Genomic DNA, 21,520 nt, shown 5'->3' with positions numbered 1-21,520 from the left:
TACTTGGCTGTAAATTCACAATAACCCAAATAGCCATTTTGGCTGACTGAAACCCATTTTTTAACCTTTATTTAACTAGGTAAGTCAGTTCAGATCAAATTCTTATTTACAATGACGGCCTACCCCGGCCAAACCCTAACCCGGATGACACTTTTCCAATTGAGCGCCGCCCTATGGGACTCCCAATCACAGCCGGTTGTGATACAGCCTGGATTCGAACCAGGGTGTCTGTAGTGACGACTCTAGCACTGAGATGCAGTGCCTTAGACCGCTGTGCAACTCGGAGCCCTTATGTATGTTTGCCTACCACTGTTGCACAACTTCTAGTGAGAAGGGAAATCCTGAGTGGCACAGCGGTCTAAGACACTGCATCTCAGTGCTAGAGGTGTCCCTACAGACCCTGGTTCAATTCTAGGCTGTGTCACAACGGGCCATAATTGAGAGTCCCATAGGGCTGCGCACAACTGGCCCGGTGTCGGCTGGGGCAGGCCGTCATTGTAAAAAAAATGGTTCTTAAATGGACTTGCCTAGTTAAATAAAGGTTAATTAAAGACAGTGCACTAGCTGAGGCGCGGGACTCCAGTACCCTAGATGGCGGTATGCCTCACTTATGTACCTGCTGCCGTGACCAACGAAGAAGATTGTTACCCATCGTGCTTTGCGTTGGAACTGGAAACTATGAGCTGTGGATAAATGAACGTTCTGATATAGTTTTCCGTATTTTATATCGTTTTGGTGAGTATATCGTGTGTGGTGCCTGCAATATTTGTTATTGCTACTTTGATAGCTAGCTTGTACATTTACTAACTTTAGCTGGCTAGCAACACCATCGTTATAAAAATATTTGCCATTTTGGCCAGATCATCGATATAGAGGACTCGTCGTGGATAACTCATGTTGGCATGGACATATTGTCACATATTGCCTGGAAACCCGACGTTGAATTGCAGTGAATTCTACGTCGGCAGCATTGAGCGTTTGAATCAGGAAAGCCTCCACTTTACCGGTTGGCCCTTTTGGCGGTAGCAATGTAAAACTATATCCACAGAAGTGTAATTACATCAACTTTCCAAAGCGCTGGTAGTGCAAGTGCGTTCATTGTTATCATCTGAAGCATGCGCAGAAGCATGTAAACACGTGCACGGAGCATGCTTCAGGTGCTATACATTTGAATGCATCAGAATCACAGCATGAATCATGTTACAACGCACCAATAGGATCTCGCTAGCTCCTGCGTTGCTTTGCTCACCTCATTGCTGGTTCTACCCACTGCTTAATTTGATCCCACTGTAAACTACATTATTTTGGGTCAGTTATAAATATCTTTGATATTTGCACAACTGAAATGTCTCCCGCATTTAACCCAACCCCTCTGATTGATAACATTCCATTGACTCCATTCCAGCCCATTATTATGAGCTGTCCTCCCCTCAGCAGCCTCCACTGGACTTAACCTGAATCCAGAAAATGAATGGTGAACGCAAACATTGTTTAAAGCATTGTTTTACTATTGATAGTTACAGCTAATTTCTGGGTTTGTATATTGATTCGCTCTCAAATGTCATCTGATGCATTTGTTACAGGCTCTGAATTGTTTAATCAAACTTTTTGCTGCCAGCTCCTGATATCAGGGCATAAAAACACCTTAATTAGCCAAGTGCGCATGTGTGCCCAGTTTATATTCTGTCCCGAGTTTGTTTTACACGGTTTCCATGGTTAAACTAGCTGGCTAGTTTAACTATGCTGGTTTTAGTCCTCATGGCCAAACTTCTTAAATACTGCATTAACTTAACGAGTTACACAATCATGCAACTAAGAAATTCGCTGGAAAGAAACTTAAATTAATTGTTTAGCTCGAACCAGTCATGACTATTCAACTATCTGTCGTGTCAGACAACGGTGGCGAAGGATATCGTTGCTACTTAAAGTAAAATATACAACTTTTTGGGTGACCAACCAAATTCACAGAAATGTTAGTTATAGATCTGTCACTCATTGAAAGTCAAAGTGGCGGATCTGATCTATTTGCACTATTTCTATGCTTCCCAGTCTGAAGCTTTGTTTTTGCGTCTTTCGGTTATGTACACCAACTTCAAACAGCTGAAAATACACTGTGGTTATTTAAAATATATTTCAGCGGTTTGTGGTACAATGATTCTCTATACTTTGTTTTGTTTTACTGAAATTAGGCAAACTATTCAATTTTTCTACTGGGAAATGGTGGTGCGATTTCTGCATAATGAACCTTTATTGCAGATCCAAGTTCTGTTTTGAGCTCCACCGGCGTCATTGGCGTAGGGTTAGCTGGACGTTTCTGACTGGTCTTGGAACTGTGACAACGACAGCCTCTACCCGCATGGCTCGATGGGATATCTAGTGATTTTGCCATCACAGCCATATATGTACAGTCTTGTACCATTAACCTTTTCTAAACTGATATCATATTTATTGATTTACAGTGCATTCCGAAAGTATTAAGACCCCTTCACTTTTCCACATTTTGTTTACGTTAACCTTATTATAAAACGGTTGAAATATTTTTCCCCTTCAATCTGCACACAAATCCCCATAATGACAAAGCAAAAACAGGTTTAGAATTTTTTTGCGCATTTATAAAAAATTTACAGAAATCACATTTACATAAAGTTGAAGTCTACATACACTTATGTTGGAGTCCTTAACTTGTTTTTCAACCACTCCACAAATGTCTTGTTAAAGCTTGGTTGCAAATGGGTCTTCAAAATGAACAATGACCCCAAGCATACTTCCAAAGTTGTGGCAAAATGGCTTAAGGACAACAGTCAAGGTATTGGAGTGGCCATCACAAAGCCCTGACCTCAATCCCATAGAAAATGTGTGGGCAGAACTGAAAGTGTGTGTGAGCAAGGAGGCCTCCAAACCTAACTCAGTTACACCAGCTCTGTCACGAGGAATGGGCCAAAATTCACCCAACTTACTGTGGGAAGCTTGTGGAAGGCTACCCAAAATGTTTGACCCAGGTTAAACAATTTAAAGGCAATGCTACCATATACTGACTTGGTGGTTCCAAACTTCTTTCATTTAAGAATGATGGAGGCCATTGTGTTCTTGGGGACCTTCAATGCTGTAGAAATGTTTTTGTACCCTTCCCCAGATCTGTGCATTGACACAATCTTGTCTCGGAGCTCTACTGACAATTCATTCAACCTCCATAGCTTGGTTTTTGCACTGACATGCACTGTCAACTGTGGGACCTTTATTTGGACAGGTGTGTGCCTTTCCAAATCATGTCCAATCAACTGAATTTAACAAAGGTGGACTCCAATCAAGTTATAGAAACATCTCACGGATGATCAATGGAAACAGGATGCACCAGAGCTCAATTTCAAGTCTCATAGCAAAGGCTCTGAATGCTTATGTAAATAAGATATTAGAGTAATTTTATGTTGACATTTTGTGGAAATTTCTAAAAACCTGTTTTCACTTTGTCATTATGGGGTATTGTGTGTAGATTGATGAAAAACATGAATCATTTTTAGAAAAGGGCTGTAACATAATGTGTAAAAAGGGTAGGGGTCTGAATACTTGTAAATCTAACTTTATTCATGTGAGTAATCCAGGAATGTTACGTGTTAATTGACACGAGAACGCCAATGGCTAAATTACTCCCCATCTCCTCCTCACCACTCTATTTCCATTGATGGTTTCCACCATGCTTCCGTTGTCAACTGGATGGGGATTTATATAGGTTGTACAGACACTATAATGACACAGAAATAAAGGCAAGTCCTCTATCTCTATGGGCCAGAGATACAGTACTTTTGAGGAGATAGGGATCTCCATTGGATTTGTATTAATCCCCATTATGTACGTTGCCCGTACATTGCCAATGGGCTGCAAGCACAAAAACCCAACATGAGCATGAATTACGTGAACTAGAAGCTCAACATTACAAATATTTTCTGAGATTTGAGAATTAATTCTCTAATTTCGTATAGCGTTGAAATCGTGACGTACTTTCGAGGAAAATATGCATGTTTCTTGACTCATTCATACTTTTAAATGGATTGTGTGACGGTTATCTTAGCAACTGCGTTACGCAGCATGACAATGAACGTGATTGGTTGACCGTCTGCTGGGTGGGGTGTTACAAGTTTCTCCATTCATTGGCCACTGGGATTCCTAACTCCCCCATTCTCCAATATCTCTGTCGTGCCTAGCGTATCTAGCTAGCTTTCTATATAAATACGTTTTCTGTATTTAGTGTCCTCTGACGTTGACAAGCCATGTCTGATGCCCTGAAGAAGCGCAAGTCGAAAGTGCTCCGCAGCGAGACGGGCACACCGGAGGGGAAATGCGGCCGCGAAGAGGGAGACCAGGTGAGCACTAGTCTAGACAGACGGGTTACCTTCCACAATATACCAATGGTGCTGTTGTCTGCGTTTTCAAATCTAGGTGAGCAAAGGGGTGGACAGCAGATACACGTGGGCGGGTGCAAGTTGAGAACGGTAGAGTGAGGGGAGGCAGACAAGTATAGAGAGAGAAGGGGGGGGGGGCGTTATTGAAATTGACTGTGTGTGTTTCAGGACATACGTGTGTACAGTGAGGAGGTGGAGCTGGATGGCAGGGACCCTGAAGAGGACTACCAGCAGTATAAACTGACCTGTGAAGCTCTGGCCAAACTGATGAACGACATACAGGAGCTGAAAGCCAACGGAGCCAAGGATGGGGTGAGAGACACACTCAGTCAGAAAATGAGTGTCCTTTACAATCAGACGCTACTCCGTCTTATAAGAGAATTGCTCTAACCCCCATGATGTCTGCCCTTCCCTCCAGTGTGCTGAGGTAGAGGAGAAGAGGATGCAGAGCTGTATCCACTTTATGAGCCTGAAGAAACTCAACCGCCTGGCTCACATGAGACTGAAGAGGGGGAGAGACCAGACACACGAGGTACATATACAGTGAGGTCCAAAAGTATTTGGACAGTAGCAAGGGTTCCATCCAGTTGGCGACACATTTTCATGCGAATAATATAAAATCGACATGAAGAAAATACGCTTATTTTCCCACCAGTAGTGGGTTGACACCAAATGGACTTGTTGCGGGTAAAAATCAGTGCATGATGACTTATTGAACACAATGTACTTTTTCACTTAAGTTTTCATGTACCAAATAAAAATCTAAAGTTCGATGTGTTTCCATCACATTTTCAACTCTACAGATACACGACATGGACATTAATATAGAGCTGAGACCCCCGTTTGCTGTTATAACAGCCTCCACTCTTCTGGAAAGGCTTTCCACTAGATGTTGGAACATTGCTGCTGGGACTTACTTCCATTCAGCCACGAGCATTAGTGAGGTCGGGCACTGGTGTTGGGTAATTAGGCCTGGTTTGCAGTCGGCGTTCAAATTCATCCCAAAGGTGTTCGATGAGGTAGAGGTCAGGGCTCTGTGCAGGCCATTCAAGTTCTTCCACACTGATCTCGACAAACCATTTCTGTATGGACCTTGCTTGGTGCGCAGGGGCATTGTCATCCTGGAACAGGAAAGGGACTTCCCCAAACTGTTGCCACAAAGTTGGAAACACAGAATCGTATAAAATATCCAGAATCCTCTATGGTGTAGCGTAAAGATTTTCCTTCACTGTAACTAAGAGGCCGAGCCCAAACCATGAAAAACAGCCCCTGACCATTATTCCTCCTCGACTAAACTTTACAGTTGTCACTATGTATTTGGGCAGGTAGCGTTCTCCTGGCATTCGCCAAACCCAGATTCGTCCGTCCAACTGCCAGAGGACGCATTTCCTTTGCTCCAGAGTCCAAATGTGGCGAGCTTTACACCATTCCAGCTGACGCTTGGCATTGCGCATGGTGATCTTAGACTTGTGTGTGGCTGCTCGGACATGGAAACCCGTTTCATGAAGCTCCTGACGAACAGTTCTTGTGCTGATGTTGCTTCCAGAGGCAGTTTGGAACTCGATAGTGAGTGTTGTAACAGGACAGACCATTTTTAAGTGTTACGCGCTTCAGCATTTTGGTACCCTTCCTCAGATCTGTGCCTCGACACAATCCTGTCTCGGAGCTCTATAGACAATTCCTTTGACCTCCTGCCTTGGTTTTAGCTCTGACATGCACTGTCAACTGTGGGACCTGTTTTCGCTTTGTCATTATGGGGCTGTAACGTAACAATGTGGAAAAGGGAAGAAATTCCGCAATGCCCTCCGGCGAACCATCAAATCAGAGAGTAGCAGCAATGTAGAAGGGGGGGCAATGCAAATAGTCTGGTTAGCCATTTGATTAGATGTTCAGGAGTCTTATGGCTATGGGGTAGAAGCTGTTTAGCCTCTTGGACCTAAACTTGGCGCTCAGGTACCGCTTGCTGTGCGGTAGCAGAGAGAGCAGTCTATGACTAGGGTGGCTGGAGTCGTTGACAATTTTCAGGGCCTTCCTCTGACACCGCCTGGTATAGAGGTCCTGGATGGCAGCAAGCTTGGCCCCAGTGATGTACTGGGCCATACGCACTACCCTCTGTAGTGCCTTGCGGTTGGAGGCCGAGCAGTTGCCATACCAGGCAGTGATGCAGCCCGTCAGGATGCTCTTGATGGTGCAGCTGTAGAACCTTTTGAGGATCTGAGAACTCATGCCAAATATTTTCAGTCTCCTGAGGGGGAATAGGTTTTTGTTGTGCCCTCTTCACGACTGTCTTTGTGTGCTTGGACCATGTTAGTTTGTTGGTGATGTGGACACCAAGTAATTTGAAACTCTCAACCTGCTCCACTACAGCTCCGTCGATGAGAATGGGGGTGTGCTCGGTCGTCCTTTTCCTGTAGTGCACAATCATCTCCGTTGTCTTGGTCACGTTGAGGGAAAGGTTGTTGTTTTTGCACCACACGGTCAGGTCTCTGACCACCTCCCTATAGGCTGCCTCATTGTTGTCGGTGATCACTCTTACCACTGTTGTCATCGGCAAACTTAATGATGGTGTTGGAGTCGTGCCTGGCCGTGAAGTCATGAGTGAACAGGGAGTACAGGAGGGGACTGAGCACGCACCCCTGAGGGGCTCCTGTGTTGAGGATCAGTGCGGCAGATGTGTTGTTACCTACCCTTACCACCTGGGGGCGGCCCGTCAGGAAGTCCAGGATCCAGTTGTTGAGGGAGGTGTTTAGTCCCAGGGTCCTTAGCTAAGTGATGAGCTTTGAGGGCCCTATGGTTTGAATGCTGAGCTGTAGTCAATGAATAGCATTCTCACATGGTGTTCCTTTTGTCCAGGTGGGAAAGGGCAGTGTGGAGTGCAAGAGATTGCATCATCTGTGGATCTGTTAGGGCGGTATGCAAATTGGTGTGGGTCTGGGGTTTCTAAAATAATGGTGTTGATGTGAGCCATGACCAGCCTTCCAAAGCACTTCATGAGTGGTACGGGTCAGTAGTCATTTAGGAGGTTACCTTAGTGTTCTTGGGCCCAGGCGCTATGGTGGTCTGCATAAAACATGATGGTATTACAGACTCGGACAGGGAGAGGTTGAAAATGTCAGTGAGACACTTGCCAGTTGGTCAGCGCATGCTCGGAGTACATGTCCTGGTAATCCGTCTGGCCCTGCGGCCTTGTGAATGTTGACTTGTGCAAAGTTCTTAATCACATCGGCTGCGGAGAGCGTGATCACACGATCGTTCGGAACAGCTGATACTTTCATTCATGTTTCATTGTTACTTGCCTCGAAGTGAGCATAGAAGTAGTTTAGCTTGTCTGGTAGGCTTGTGTCACTGGGCAGCTCTCGGCTGTGCTTCCCTTTTGTAGTCTGTAATAGTTTGCAAGCCCTGCCACATCCGAGCTTCGGAGCCGGTGTATTACGATTGTAGGCATCAGGATCTTGTCACGTTATCACTGCATTCAAATTGCCATTGATAAAATGAAATTGTGTTTGTTGTCCATAGCTTATGCCTGCCCATACCATAACCCCACTGCCACCATGGGGCAGTCTGTTCACAACGTTGACATCAGCAAACTGCTCGCCAACACAACGCCATACACATGGTCTGCACTTGTGAGGCTGGTTGTACGTACTGTCAAATTCTCTAAAATTATGTTGGAGGCAGCTTATGGTAGAGAAACTGACGATAAATTCTCTGGCAACAGCTCTGGTTAACATTCCTGCAGTCAGCATGCCAATTGCGTGCTCCCTCAACTTGAGACATCTGTGGCATTGTGTTGTGTGACACAACTGCACATTTTAGAGGGGCCATTTATTGTCCCCAGCACAAGGTGCACCTGTGTAATAATCATGCCGTTTAATCAGATTCTTGATATGCCACACCTGTCAGGTGGATGGATTTTCTTGGCAAAGGAGAAATGTTCACTAACAGGGATGTAAACAAATCTATGCTCAAAATTTTAGAGAAATACCTTTTGTGCGCATGGAACATTTCTGATATCTTTTATTTCAGCTCATGAAACATGGGACCAGCACTTTACATGTTGCGTTTTATTTTTTTGCTCAGTGTAGTAACACAAGATATAAAATACACAAGAATGGAGCTCTATACAGGGAGTACCAGTGCCAGATCAATGTGCAGGGGTATGAGGTATCTGAGGTAGTTATGTACATGAAGGCAGGGTAAAGAGACTAGGCATCAGGATAGATAATAAGAGTAAGAATAGAGAACAGAGTAGCAGCAGCAAATGATGAGTTTGAAAGTGTGTGTTGTGTGGGTTTTGTAAGTTAGTGTAGTAGTGGGAGTGTTTTTACAGTGCTTTCAGGAAGTATTTACACCTCTTTACTTTTTCCACATATTGTTGTGTTACAGCCTGAATTTAAAATGTATTAAATTGAGTTTTTTTTTTTTTTGTCACTGGCCTACACACAATACCCCATAATGTGAAAGTGGAATAATGTTAATTTACAAATTAATTGTGATACATCCAACAAGCTTGACTCTGAAAACTTGTTGGATGTATTTGCAGTTTGTTTTTGTTTCAGACTATTTTGTGCCCGATAGAAATTTATGGGAAATAATGTATTGTCATTTTGGAGTCACATATTGTAAATTAGAATAGAATATGTTTCTGCTAATCGTGAATAATAAGTGATGAAGTTGGAGGCATAACCCCCCCCCCCCCCCCCCCCCCCATCAACACACAAATAAAGAATGCTAACCTCCCCTGTTATTGGTAATGGTGAGAGGTTAGACTGTCTTGGGGTAAGATCTTTGTGCCTCTAACTTTATCATTCTTCACAATTCATTCAACATTATCCATGGTCTTGAATGTAGAAGTGTTCAGAAACATTATATTCTTATTTACACAAAACGTGACTTCCGAATGACACAGTGCATTATTTACCATTCATTCCTATTAGGCACAAAATAATATGAAACACAACCAAAACAAATGGCAAATGCATCCATCAAGCTTGATGTAGTCATTGCGTGCTAGGAATATGGGACCAAGTACTGAACTTTTGACTACTTTAATGCACAAGTGAATTTGTCCAAATACTTCTGGTGCACTAAAGGGGGGGAGAGAAACTATGTACAAAAAGTGCTGTGATTTCTAAACGGTTCACCTGATATGGATGAAAATACCCTCAAATTAAAGCTGACAGTCTGCACTTTAACCTCATAGACATGTGCCGGAGTAAAGAGCCAAAACAACAGAACATTTGTCACTGTCCAAATACTTTTAGACCTCACTGTATATACACTTTCACACGCAACGTTTTAGAAAACCCTCTACACACCCAGAGAAAAGCATCTAACACCCCTTCCTCCCCTCTCCCTTCAGGGCAAGCAGAGAGTGGATGTGTTGCACCTGCAGCTCCAGAACCTGCTCTATGAGGTCATGCACCTGCAGAAGGAGATCAGCAAGTGTCTGGAGTTCAAGTCAGTACCACTGGGGGGATCTCACATTTGCGCAAAGTCTGTAGGGCTAAGTCCAGGAATAAGAAGCTTCGAGAGTATTGCTCTTTTCTAAGTTGTTGATTTTTATTTTTATTTATTTTTTGTCCAGGTCTAAACATGAGGAGATAGATCTGGTGAGTGTAGATGAGTTCTACCAGGAGGCCCCCCCTGAGATCTCCCGCACCCCACTCACCAAGGATGACCCCCACCAACTCACACTGGCCAGGTTGGACTGGGAACTGGAGCAGAGGAAGAGGTACCACATACACTGTTCCTCTGTAGGTTGGCTAAGCAGTACGTGAACTCCCACTTTTCTCTGGGTACTTTGTGTATGTGTAGGCTGGCTGAGCAGTACAAGGAGTCTCTGTCCAGTAAGGAGAAGATCCAGAAAGGCATTGAGGTGAAGAAGGAACACCTGAGTTCTCTACAGCCTGGACTCAACGCTATCATGCAGGTAACATACACACACACTCTCTAACTCTCTCACACCCCCTAGAACCTGGACACAATGCGATTACACAGGTACAATGAAGCAAAGTGAACTTAAATATCCCTGGAAGCCATAGCAGCATTCAATTGACAGAACAACACCAGTCCCACAGAGCTTTCACAAGTCCAGGTTTCTGTCTGGTATGGATGGCTGGACTTGTGCATGAAAAAACACACTGCAGGTAGGGCCTTCTGAAATGGCCTTGTACCCAGAATGTGACCTACCAGGCCTGAAACCTAAACATGTCTCATTCCCCAGGCATCCCTCCCGGTCCAGGAGTACCTCTCAATGCCGTTTGAACAGACCCAGAGACAGACAGAGATCGCCCGCCACCTTCCCCCCTCTCTCTACGTCCTCCTGGTACAGGCCAGCGCTTACGGACAGGCCTGCGGTGAGTGTTTTTGTATGTTTACTTACATTTTGTGAAAAGTTTGATCATACGCACATCCTTAAACTTTAGGCACTGGGCTAGTTAACCTCTCTGGGCCAGTGGGACACTTGCGTCCCACCTACTCAACAGCCAGTGTAATCCCGTGGCGCGATATTCAAATACCTTAGAAATGCTATTACTTCAATTTCTCAAACATATGACTATTTTACACCATTTTAAAGACAAGACTCTCATTAATCTAACCACATTGTCCGATTTCAAAAAGGCTTTACAACGAAAGCAAAACATTAGATTATGTCAGCAGAGTACCCAGCCAGAAATAATCAGACACCCATTTTTCAAGCTAGCATATAATGTCACATAAACCCAAACCACAGCTAAATGCAGCACTAACCTTTGATGATCTTCATCAGATGACAATCCTAGGACATTATGTTATACAATACATGCATGTTTTGTTCAATCAAGTTCATATTTATATCAAAAACCAGCTTTTTACATTAGCATGTGACTAGCATTCCCACCGAACACTTCCGGTGAATTTACTAAATTACTAACGATAAACGTTCACAAAAAACATAATTATTTTAAGAATTATAGATACAGAACTCCTTTATGCACTCGCTATGTCCGATTTTAAAATAGCTTTTCGGTGAAAGCACATTTTGCAATATTCTGAGTAGATAGCCCAGCCATCACAGGCAAGCTATTTTGACACCCACCAAGTGTGGTACTCACCAAACTCCGATTTACTATTAGAAAAGTTTGATTACCTTTGCTGTTCTTCGTCAGAATGCACTCCCAGGACTTCTACTTCAATAACAAATGTTGGTTTGGTTCAAAATAATCCATAGTTATGTTCAAATATCCTCTGTTCTGTTCGTGCGTTCAAGACACTATCCGAAGGGTAAAGAAGGGTGACGCGTTTCGTGACAAAAAAAAATACAAATATTCCATTACCGTACTTCGAAGCATGTCAAACGCTGTTTAAAATCAATTTTTATGCTATTTTTCTCGTAAAAAAGCAATAATATTCCGACCGGGAGTCATTGTTTTCGTTCAAAGAGAGAGAAAGTAAACATGGTGTCGGCTCGTGCACGCGCCTCCAGTCTCATTGTCCTCAGATCGACCACTTACAAAATGCGCTAATGTTTTTCAGCCAGGGCCTGCAAAGCCACCATTCATCGTTCTGGCGCCTTCTGAGAGCCTATGGGAGCGTTAGAAAATGTCACGTCATGCCAGAGATCCCCTGTTTTGGTTAGAGATGATCAAGAAGGCCAAGAAAAAGTCAGAGAGAGCGCTTCCTGTTTGGAATCTTCTCAGGTTTTGGCCTGCCAAATGAGTTCTGTTATACTCACAGACACCATTCAAACAGTTTTAGAAACTTTAGGGTGTTTTCTATCCAAATCAAACAATTATATGCATATTCTAGTTACTGGGCAGGAGTAGTAACCAGATTAAATCGGGTACATTTTTTATCCGGCCGTGCAAATACTGCCCCCTATCCCCAACAGGTCAAGGATGCTTGTAAAGAACAGGAAGGCCCGCACACTGTTTATGCTCCCAGTTCACTGCTTTATTGACAACGTATCATTCCAAAACGGATCTTCGTCAGCTTCTTTACTTACTTGTGAACACGATTTTTGTCACTTTTTCCTTTGTCAAATGATCCATTTTGTGGAGGGACACGTCCGAGGATGTGGTTTTCATGTTTTGTATTTGTGTGTGTTTCAGATAAGAGCCTGAGTGTGTCCATCAGTGGAGACGTGGACGAGGCCAAAGCTCTGTCTAAACCTCCAGAGGACTCCCAGGGTAAGACTGCAGCATGCCTGGCTGCCTGTTAACTTCTTACGGATACGTGGGATGGTAGCGTCCCACCTGGCCAACATCCAGTGAAATTGCAGAGCACGAAATTCAAAAATACTAAATTCAAATATTTAACATTCTTGAAAATATATGTGTTATACATAAAAATAAAGCTTAACTTGTTGTTAAACCAGCCGCCGTGTCAGATTTCAAAAAAGCTTTACGGCGAAAGCAAACCATGCGATTATCTGAGGACAGCGCCCAGCACACAAACGTATTACAAATCATTTTCAACCAGGGAGTTGCGACACGAAAGTCAGAAATAGCGATATAATACATTGAGGGGGAAAAAGTATTTGATCCCCTGCTGATTTTGTACGTTTGCCCACTGACAAAGAAATGATCAGTCTATAATTTTAATGGTAGGTTTATTTGAACAGTGAGAGACACATGTCCACAGAAGCAATCAATCAATCAGATTCCAAACTCTCCACCATGGCCAAGACCAAAGAGCTCTCCAAGGATGTCAGGGACAAGATTGTAGACCTACACAAGGCTGGAATGGGCTACAAGACCATCGCCAAGCAGCTTGGTGAGAAGGTGACAACAGTTGGTGCGATTATTCGCAAATGGAAGAAACACAAAAGAACTGTCAATATCCCTCGGCCTGGGGCTCCATGCAAGATCTCACCTCGTGGAGTTCAAATGATCATGAGAACGGTGAGGAATCAGCCCAGAACTACACGGGAGGATCTTGTCAATGATCTCAAGGCAGCTGGGACCATAGTCACCAAGAAAACAATTGGTAACACACTACGCCGTGAAGGACTGAAATCCTGCAGCGCCCGCAAGGTCCCCCTGCTCAAGAAAGCACATATATATGCCCGTCTGAAGTTTGCAAATGAACATCTGAATGATTCAGAGGAAAACTGGTGAAAGTGTTGTGGTCAGATGAGACCAAAATGGAGCTCTTTGGCATCAACTCAACTCGCCGTGTTTGGAGGAGGAGGAATGCTGCCTATGACCCCAAGAACACCATCCCCACCGTCAAACATGGATGTGGAAACATTATGCTTTGGGGGTGTTTTTCTGCTAAGGGGACAGGACAACTTCACCGCATCAAAGGGACGATGGACGGGGCCATGTACCGTCAAATCCTGGGTGAGAACCTCCTTCCCTCAGCCAGGGCATTGAAAATGGGTCGTGGATGGGTATTCCAGCATGACAATGACCCAAAACACACGGCCAAGGCAACAAAGGAGTGGCTCAAGAAGAAGCACATTAAGGTCCTGGAGTGGCCTAGCCAGTCTTCAGACCTTAATCCCATAGAAAATCTGTGGAGGGAGCTGAAGGTTCGAGTTGCCAAACGTCAGCCTCGAAACCTTAATGACTTGGAGAAGATCTGCAAAGAGGAGTGGGACAAAATCCCTCCTGAGATGTGTGCAAACCTGGTGGCCAACTACAAGAAACGTCTGACCTCTGATTGCCAACAAGGGTTTTGCCACCAAGTACTAAGTCATGTTTTGCAGAGGGGTCAAATACTTATTTCCCTCATTAAAATGGCAATCATTTTATAACATTTTTGACATGCGTTTTTCTGGATTTTTTTATTGTTATTCTGTCTCTTACTGTTCAAATAAACCTACCATTTAAAATTATAGACTGATCATTTCTTTGTCAGTGGGTATATGTACAAAATCAGCATGGGATCAAATACTTTTTTCCCACACTGTATATGCCTTACCTTTTGAAGATCTTCTGTTGGCACTCCAAAAGGTCCGAGTTACATTACAAATTGACCTTTTGTTCGATAAAGTTGAACAAATATCCATAACTCAGTTTAGCTGGCGCTCTTCAGTCAATAATCCGCTCGGTTTCCCTCCTTCAAAATGCGTACAAAATGAATCCCAAATGTTACCAATAAACTTATCCAAACAAGTCAATCAACTTTTATTATCAAACCTTAGGTACCCTAATACGCAAATAAATTATAAAATTTAAGACGGAGAATCGTTATTGTCTTTACGGGAGATAAACAAAAATAACGCGTTTTCTCGGCCATGCGCTTGGAAACACTACAGCCAAAATGGGAGTCACTTAGAAAAACTACAACTTCTCCCTCATTTTTCCAAAAACCAGCCTGAAACTCTTTCTGAAGACTGACATCTAGTGGAAGCCCTAGGAACTATTATATAAGTGCCTGCCATTGAAATCAGTGATATGCAGAATTTCTTTTTGGGGGGGGGGGGGTTTGTTCTCGGGGTTTCGCCTGCCATTTCAGTTCTGTTATACACAGACATTATTTTAACAGTTTTAGAAACTAGCGTTTTCTATCCAAATCTACCAATTATATGCATATCCTAGCTTCTGGGCCTGAGTAGCAGGCAGTTTACTTTGGGCACGCTTTTCATCCGGATGTCAAAATACTGCCCCCTATCCCAAAGAAGTTAATGACTACTGTGTGTGTGTGTTCGACAGGGCAGTGATTCTTTTTTTTGACGGGGCAGTGGTGAATTAGAGAATAGTGTGGGCATTGAAGTGTGTGTTCTGATTTATCTCTCCTCTCTAGATGATGATTCTGGTGATTCTGATGCAGAGGAGGAGCAGGAGAAGACGGTCTGTCCCACACCATACTGCCACTAGAGGCCCTTCTAATACCATTCTGTACACACACACACACACACACACACACACACACACACAAGTCCGTGTCAACGAGTTCACCTCTCCTCTACACACATTGTCCCAACAACCTCTGCTGACACACAATGTTATAGCAGACAGGGAAAGGAGGTCTATTGATCGCTTCCTGACAGGTGCCATGTGGTGGGTTCTGGGAAGCATGGATAAGATGGGTCACTGTAACCCAAGCCCACCCACAGTTGGCAGTCATACTCCACACACTCCTCCAACACATACAGCCAAGCTTTTTTTTGTATTATTTATTTATTCGTCTTTTTGCTGAAGACAACTGTCCGTCTGTGATTTGCCTGGTCACATTACTGCTGCTCTGTCACTACACCTCAGCTGACCCTCCCTCCCTTCATCTAGTCTTTCTCTGTGAAATAATTCTGAGGTGAAGGGCAAGCCAAGGTTAACTCTGTCCTCCTATAGCCGGCTGCAATGATAGAACAGTTAAGATTATAGAATGTGTCCCAAAGAGCACCCTATTCCCTATATAGTGCACTACTTTAGACCAGGGCCAGATATCTTTACATCTGATTAATTAAGCAATAAGGCACGAGGGGATGTGGTATATTGGCCATATACCACAAACCTCCGAGGTGCCTTATTGCTATTATAAACTGGTTACCAACGTAATTAGAGCAGTAAAAATATTTTCTGGGGCCATATCTGTGATGTACTGTCTGATATACCACAGCTATCAACCAATCAGCATTCAGGGCTCGAACCACCCAGTTTATAATGAGCAGTAGAAAATGATGGCATGATAAAATACTAATGGTAATACTCCCCCCTTTGTCTGTCTGTGTGTGTAGAAGAGGAGGCGACCTACTACAGGTGGTCAGCTGGATGATAAGAGACGTGAGATGCTGAAGAGACACCCTCTCTCCCTTTGCCTGGACCTCAAATGCAAAGGTACACACATACTGTTCCTGTGTGACAGGCAGCAGGACACTGTCGCTGCTTCTCCCTGGGACAGAGGAGATAGGCTCATTCAGTGCTATATGATAGGACAGTGTCGGTGCATAGATGACAGTGAATAAACTGTTCTTGTCCAATGGGCAATGACATCACTACAGAGGTTACACAAGGTCGCCTCTCCTCTCCTGCCTCTGCAGTCAGACAGAACCCAATGACACCCTGAGAGACTGACACACATGCACGCACACACACTGCTTTTAATGCAGCAAACAGCCAAAAACTGCCCGTGATTTAGAGGACAACAGGGAGAGCAAGAGGAGGCTGATGAAAATATGTTGAGAATAAGGTGTGACTGCTGCAGCCTTACACTGCTGCCAGCTCCATCTACACACACTGTCCGCGCCCGCCTGCCTATCAGTGGCTGGATGAAGTTACGCCTGCAATGCTGAACATCCTCTTCTCCATCTCTCCCTCTTCTTCTCATCCCCATTTCCTCTCTTCCGCCCCTCGTCATCTCCCCCTGTCAGCAGGGTATAAACAGTCCCTCTCTTCTCCTTGGCTCAACCCGTCCTATACACCTATCTACACAGTAGCACTACGTGGCAGACTGGGGAAGTGACGCCATGACATCATACTGTTGGATTTGACATTTTGAACATTGAGATATTAAAGACATGATAGATCAGACGCATAGTATATTAAGGAGTGAAAGAGACTGGGTCTTTGTAGAAAGACAGATGGCTGTGGAATGTGTTGGGTGAGAGGAGAGCAACATGTTGATACAGGGGAGACAGACGGACCTCTGTGGATTAGATGAAGGAGGAGGGGTTGAGGTTGGGAGGTGAGGATAGATTCTCTTAAGAGAGTAATAAACGTTTGGTGTCCTGTTACCCTCTTTATTATCTTCCTGTAGAGCCATAAAATGTAAGGATTGGAGAGAAGGAGGAGTGTCTTAAGTGGGATATAAATATCTGGATGGGACAAATGTTGGGTGGTTCTGATTACAGCTGTACAGAACCTTTTGGGAATAATTTAAACTTGGTTAACTTCTCTAAGGTAGGGGGCAGCATTCGGAATTTTGGATGAAAGGCGTGCCCAAATTAAACTGCCTGCTACTCGGGCCCAGAAGGTAGGATAGAAATCACTCTGAAGTTTCTAAAACTGTTTGAATGATGTCTGTGAGTATAACAGAACTCATATGGCAGGCAAAAACCTGAGAGAAATCCAACCAGGAAGTGTGGAAATCTGAGGTTTGTAGTTTTTCAAGTCCTGGCATATCCAGTATACAGTGACTTAGGGTTCATTTTGCACTTCCTACGGCTTCCACTAGATGTCAACAGTCTTTAGAACGTTGTTTGAGGCTTCTACAGTGAATCTTGAGCGAACAAGAGCTCCTGGAATTTGATGACTCAGAAAATGACATGAGTTCAGTGGCGCGCGTTGACGTGAGCGTTCGCTGTGTTCCAGTTCATTTTTGAAGACATTGGAATCGTCCGGTTGGAATATTACTAAAGATTTATGTTAAAAACACCTTAAAGATTGATGCTATACATCGTTTGACATGTTTCTACGAACGTAAATCTAACTTTTTTTTACTTTTCGTCGTGACATTTCGGCGCGCTTCCTGGATTTGGAGTAGTGGACTGAACGCACGAACAAAAAGGAGGTATTTGGACATAAATTATGGACTTTATCGAACAAAACAAACATTTATTGTGGACCTGGGATTCCTGGGAGTGCATTCTGATGAAGATCATCAAAGGTAAGTGAATATTTGTAATGCTATTTATGATTTTATTTGACTCCAAAATGGCGGGTATCTGTATTGCTTGATGTTGTTGTCTGAGCGCAGTACTCAGATTATTGAACAATGTGCTTTTGCCGTAAAGCTTTTTTTAAATCTACACAGCGGTTGCATTGAGGAGAAGTTTATCTATAATTCTTTGAATAACAGTTTAATATTTTAACAGCGTTTATGATGAGTATTTCTGTAAGTTGATGTGCTCATTCACCGGAAGTTTTTGGAGGCAAAATATTTCTAAACATTACGGGCCAATGTAAAATGGGGTTTTTGGATATAAATATGAACTTTATCGAGCAAAACATACATGTATTGTGTAACATGAAGTCCTATGGGTGCCATCTGATGAAGATCATCAAAGGTTAGTGCTTAATTCTAGCTGTATTTCTGGTTTTTGTGACGCCTCCTTGCTTGGAAAATGGCTGTGTGGTTTTTCTTGTTTCTGCTTTGTCCTAACATAATCTAACTTTATGCTTTCGCCGTAATGCCTTTTTGAAATCGGACAATGTGGTTGGATTAAGGAGAGGTGTATGTTTGAGAAATTTGAATGATGAGATTTTTGTTGTTTTGAATTTGGCGCCCTGCTATTTCACTGGCTGTTGAATAGTGTGTCCCGCAGGTGGGATGTTTGCGTCCCACATACCCCAGAGAGGTTAAAGCTTCTCTAGTGTCCGTGGGTTATTTACTCTGAAAAATAAGAACCTAACAATACTATACATTGTACTATATAATTAAGTGTTAATTCACACTGAGATGACTGTTGCAGGTGGAACCTTTTGGCAGAGAGGCAATTTACCGTCCACAGTACATAGATGGCATCACGCTCACATAGACACGCGTCCCATCTCCCTGTTTGCCAAATAGAAAATATATATATTAGTAGATGGCATCATGCTCACAGACACACCCAGTGAACCTCCTCTCTCTGTGTCTCTCTGTCTAGACGGCAGTGTGCTGCATCTGTTCAACTACTACCTGATGAACCTGAACATCATGACTGTCAAGGCCAAAGTCTCCACCGCCACAGATCTCACTGGAGCCATCAGCGCAGGGTACGTGTCAGCGACCCGTGTTTGTGGAGTTTGGAGTGTGCGACCTGTGCTGTAACAATTGTGTTCTCTCTCTCTCTCAGGGAGCTGTTAAATTCTGACACGCTGCTCAACTGCCTGTATGCCAATGACCAGGGCCGCGAGACCCCCAACCCTGCTAACCGCTACCAGTTTGATAAAGTGGGGTATGGATACTTCCCTAACGCCGGACACCCGTATACACACCTTGTACAGTTGCTTCAGTATCAATACAGATATTGTTTGATGATTGTAGGATCAGTATGGATGATTATGTTGTTTTCTTGCAGGATTAGTTCGTTTGGAGACTACGTGGCAGAGTTAGGTCATCCCTACCTGTGGGTGCAGAGTCTAGGAGGACTGCAGTTCCCCAGTGACGCCCCAGAGGTGTGTGTGTGGGTGGCCCTGCCATTGTGTATAGTAAAATGTCTCCTGCTATGGGGTGTGCTTTCTATATATGTGTGTGTGTGTGTGTGTGTGTGTGTGTGTGTGTGTGTGTGTGTGTGTTAACCCCGCTATGTGTGTGTGTGTGTGTTTTTCAGGGTTTGCGTGCAGGCAGTTCTCTTAGTGCCAGTCACATGGAGAGCACCATGAAGCTGCTGAGAGGACGAGTCCAGTCACGTCTGGCCCTGCACAAACAGTTTTCCTCACTAGGTACACACACACACATCTGGCCCTGCACAAACGGTTCTCCTCACTAGGGACACACGTCTGGCCCGGCATAAACAGTTCTACTCACATTTCTCATCTCTGGCTTCACACAGACTAAATAACCTGTCTCCTGCATGCTGTTGGTATTGTTTGTCTGGTTTCAGAACACAGTATCGTTCCAGTGTCCACGGAGTGCCAGCACCTGTTCCCTGCTAAGGTTCTCTCCCGCCTGGCTCGCTGGACAACCATGTCACATCAGGAGTACACAGTAAGACACGCACAACCTCCCGTTTTGTTTCATCTCGCTACGCAATCGAGGAGTACACAGGAAGCGCACAATCTTGACTACAACTCAACCTCGCACTCACTAACTTCTGGCTCTCATTGGAGCTGTGGTGTAGATGGTGTTGCTATAAAAAGCATTGTGTAAAACAAGGCGGTTTAATGAAGTAAAACATATACTGGTAGCTTACTTTTCTTTGTGTGTTCGATCTTTCTCTAGAATCTGTCGTTCACGCAGCATGTGTCAGACGCAGGTCTGGCTCGGGAAACTGACCTGTTCTTCATGGCTGTGGTGGAGAGAGGAACAGGTAAAAATCAGGGCCCAAAGTGATGATTCACTACTTAATATATGAAGACATTCCTGAAGAAATGGAGGCCTCTCTCTTTGCTTTGTTTGGACCATAAGGTCCCTTAGAAAAGTCTGGAACCTAAGCTATTTCTCTTTCCCCCCTCAGCTCGTCTTCAGGCTGCAGTGGTGTTGAACCCCCGTTATCCAGAAATCTCTCCTCTGTTTGCTCTTTCACTCAGCTGGAAGGGCGAGTGCAGCGGACGTACCGATGACAACCTTAGAGTGAGTGTATACACACACACACTCACTCATCACACACTGAATATGAGACCCTAACCCAGGGGAGGATCTCTGTTCTGTTATGTCCTTTGATGTCACTGGTTAGTCATGCACACCGGCTGTGACTGACATGTGTAACCCCTCCCCCAGGCCATGGAGAGTGAGGTGAATGTGTTTAAGTCGGAGCTCCAGGGGCCCCGCCCAGGGCACCAGCTGCTGACCAATCAGGTGGCTCGTCTGTGTGTCTGTCTGGACGTATACCTGGAGACCGACGGACAGGATGACAGCGTGGAGGGACCACGGGAGTTTCTCAGAGAGAAGATGTGTCTACGCACCGTAAGGTACGTACGCACGCACGCGCGTACACACTTACTCACACACTCCTTTCTCAGTATTTCTGACAGCGTGTTTCTCTCTGCTTGTGTTTCAGGGGTCCGAACCGTCTGAAGCCGTTCAAGTACAACCACCCCCAGGGCTTCTTCAGTCACCGCTGACCTCCCCCTTAACCCCTATCCCTTCACCTCTTATATCTTACACCTGATTTCATAGTCCACCTCAAGGCTTCTTCAGTCACCCCTAAACTTTACCTTCTGCCACGTCCCTGCCCTCATATCCCCCTCTCTTTTTTAATACACTGTAGTTTTGTCTGTTTTAGTTTCACACATTCTGTGTGTTGGTTGGACAATAAAAAGATAGTGATTTTGTTTGAATCAGCAAGTTCTTGGTGTTTTTTTGTTCGCTGCTATGATTTATGTTCAGCTGTATTCTATCATGAATTACCTCTCCTTTCTTCCGCCTCTCTTAGCTATTGCATATTTCATCATCTCTCGCTGCCTTCCCTCTCCATTTTTTTTTTTTTTTCTTCTCTGCATCGGATCACATTATTTTATGGCTTTTATTATCTTGGCTCAGCACTTTTCTAAGCTGACTCATACCCACTGGTTCTGGAAATACAGAGAATACATTATCACACACACACACAC

The 21,520-nt window shown here is 44.1% G+C and overlaps 1 protein-coding gene across 1 annotated transcript; it reads left to right on the top strand.

Moving 5' to 3' along the window:
- Positions 1-631: 631 nt before the first annotated feature.
- Positions 632-21,251, top strand: thoc5 (THO complex 5). The gene is made up of 20 exons (XM_029716843.1): positions 632-735; positions 4,244-4,358; positions 4,566-4,709; positions 4,816-4,929; positions 9,760-9,857; positions 9,985-10,131; positions 10,215-10,329; positions 10,624-10,756; positions 12,491-12,568; positions 15,132-15,178; positions 16,063-16,162; positions 18,913-19,021; positions 19,102-19,203; positions 19,327-19,423; positions 19,579-19,690; positions 19,852-19,955; positions 20,190-20,277; positions 20,425-20,540; positions 20,688-20,878; positions 20,968-21,251. Exons 2-20 carry the CDS (start codon positions 4,266-4,268, stop codon positions 21,029-21,031), a joined length of 2,052 nt encoding a protein of 683 aa, XP_029572703.1. The 5' UTR covers positions 632-735; positions 4,244-4,265; the 3' UTR covers positions 21,032-21,251.
- The last annotated feature ends 269 nt before the right edge of the window (positions 21,252-21,520 follow it).

Source organism: Salmo trutta, chromosome 27 (assembly GCF_901001165.1).
Source record: "Salmo trutta chromosome 27, fSalTru1.1, whole genome shotgun sequence".
Classification (NCBI taxonomy): Eukaryota; Metazoa; Chordata; class Actinopteri; order Salmoniformes; family Salmonidae; genus Salmo; species Salmo trutta.
This window is presented reverse-complemented; position numbering and strand designations above follow the sequence as displayed.

Bases quoted from the DNA above. Each gene is read 5' to 3' on its own strand.
- thoc5 (XM_029716843.1), top strand. From the start codon at position 4,266: ATGTCTGATGCCCTGAAGAAGCGCAAGTCGAAAGTGCTCCGCAGCGAG. The intron at 10,757-12,490 runs GTGAGTGTTTTT...TGTGTGTTTCAG, and splicing joins CGCTTACGGACAGGCCTGCG to ATAAGAGCCTGAGTGTGTCC. The intron at 20,879-20,967 runs GTACGTACGCAC...CTTGTGTTTCAG, and splicing joins ATGTGTCTACGCACCGTAAG to GGGTCCGAACCGTCTGAAGC.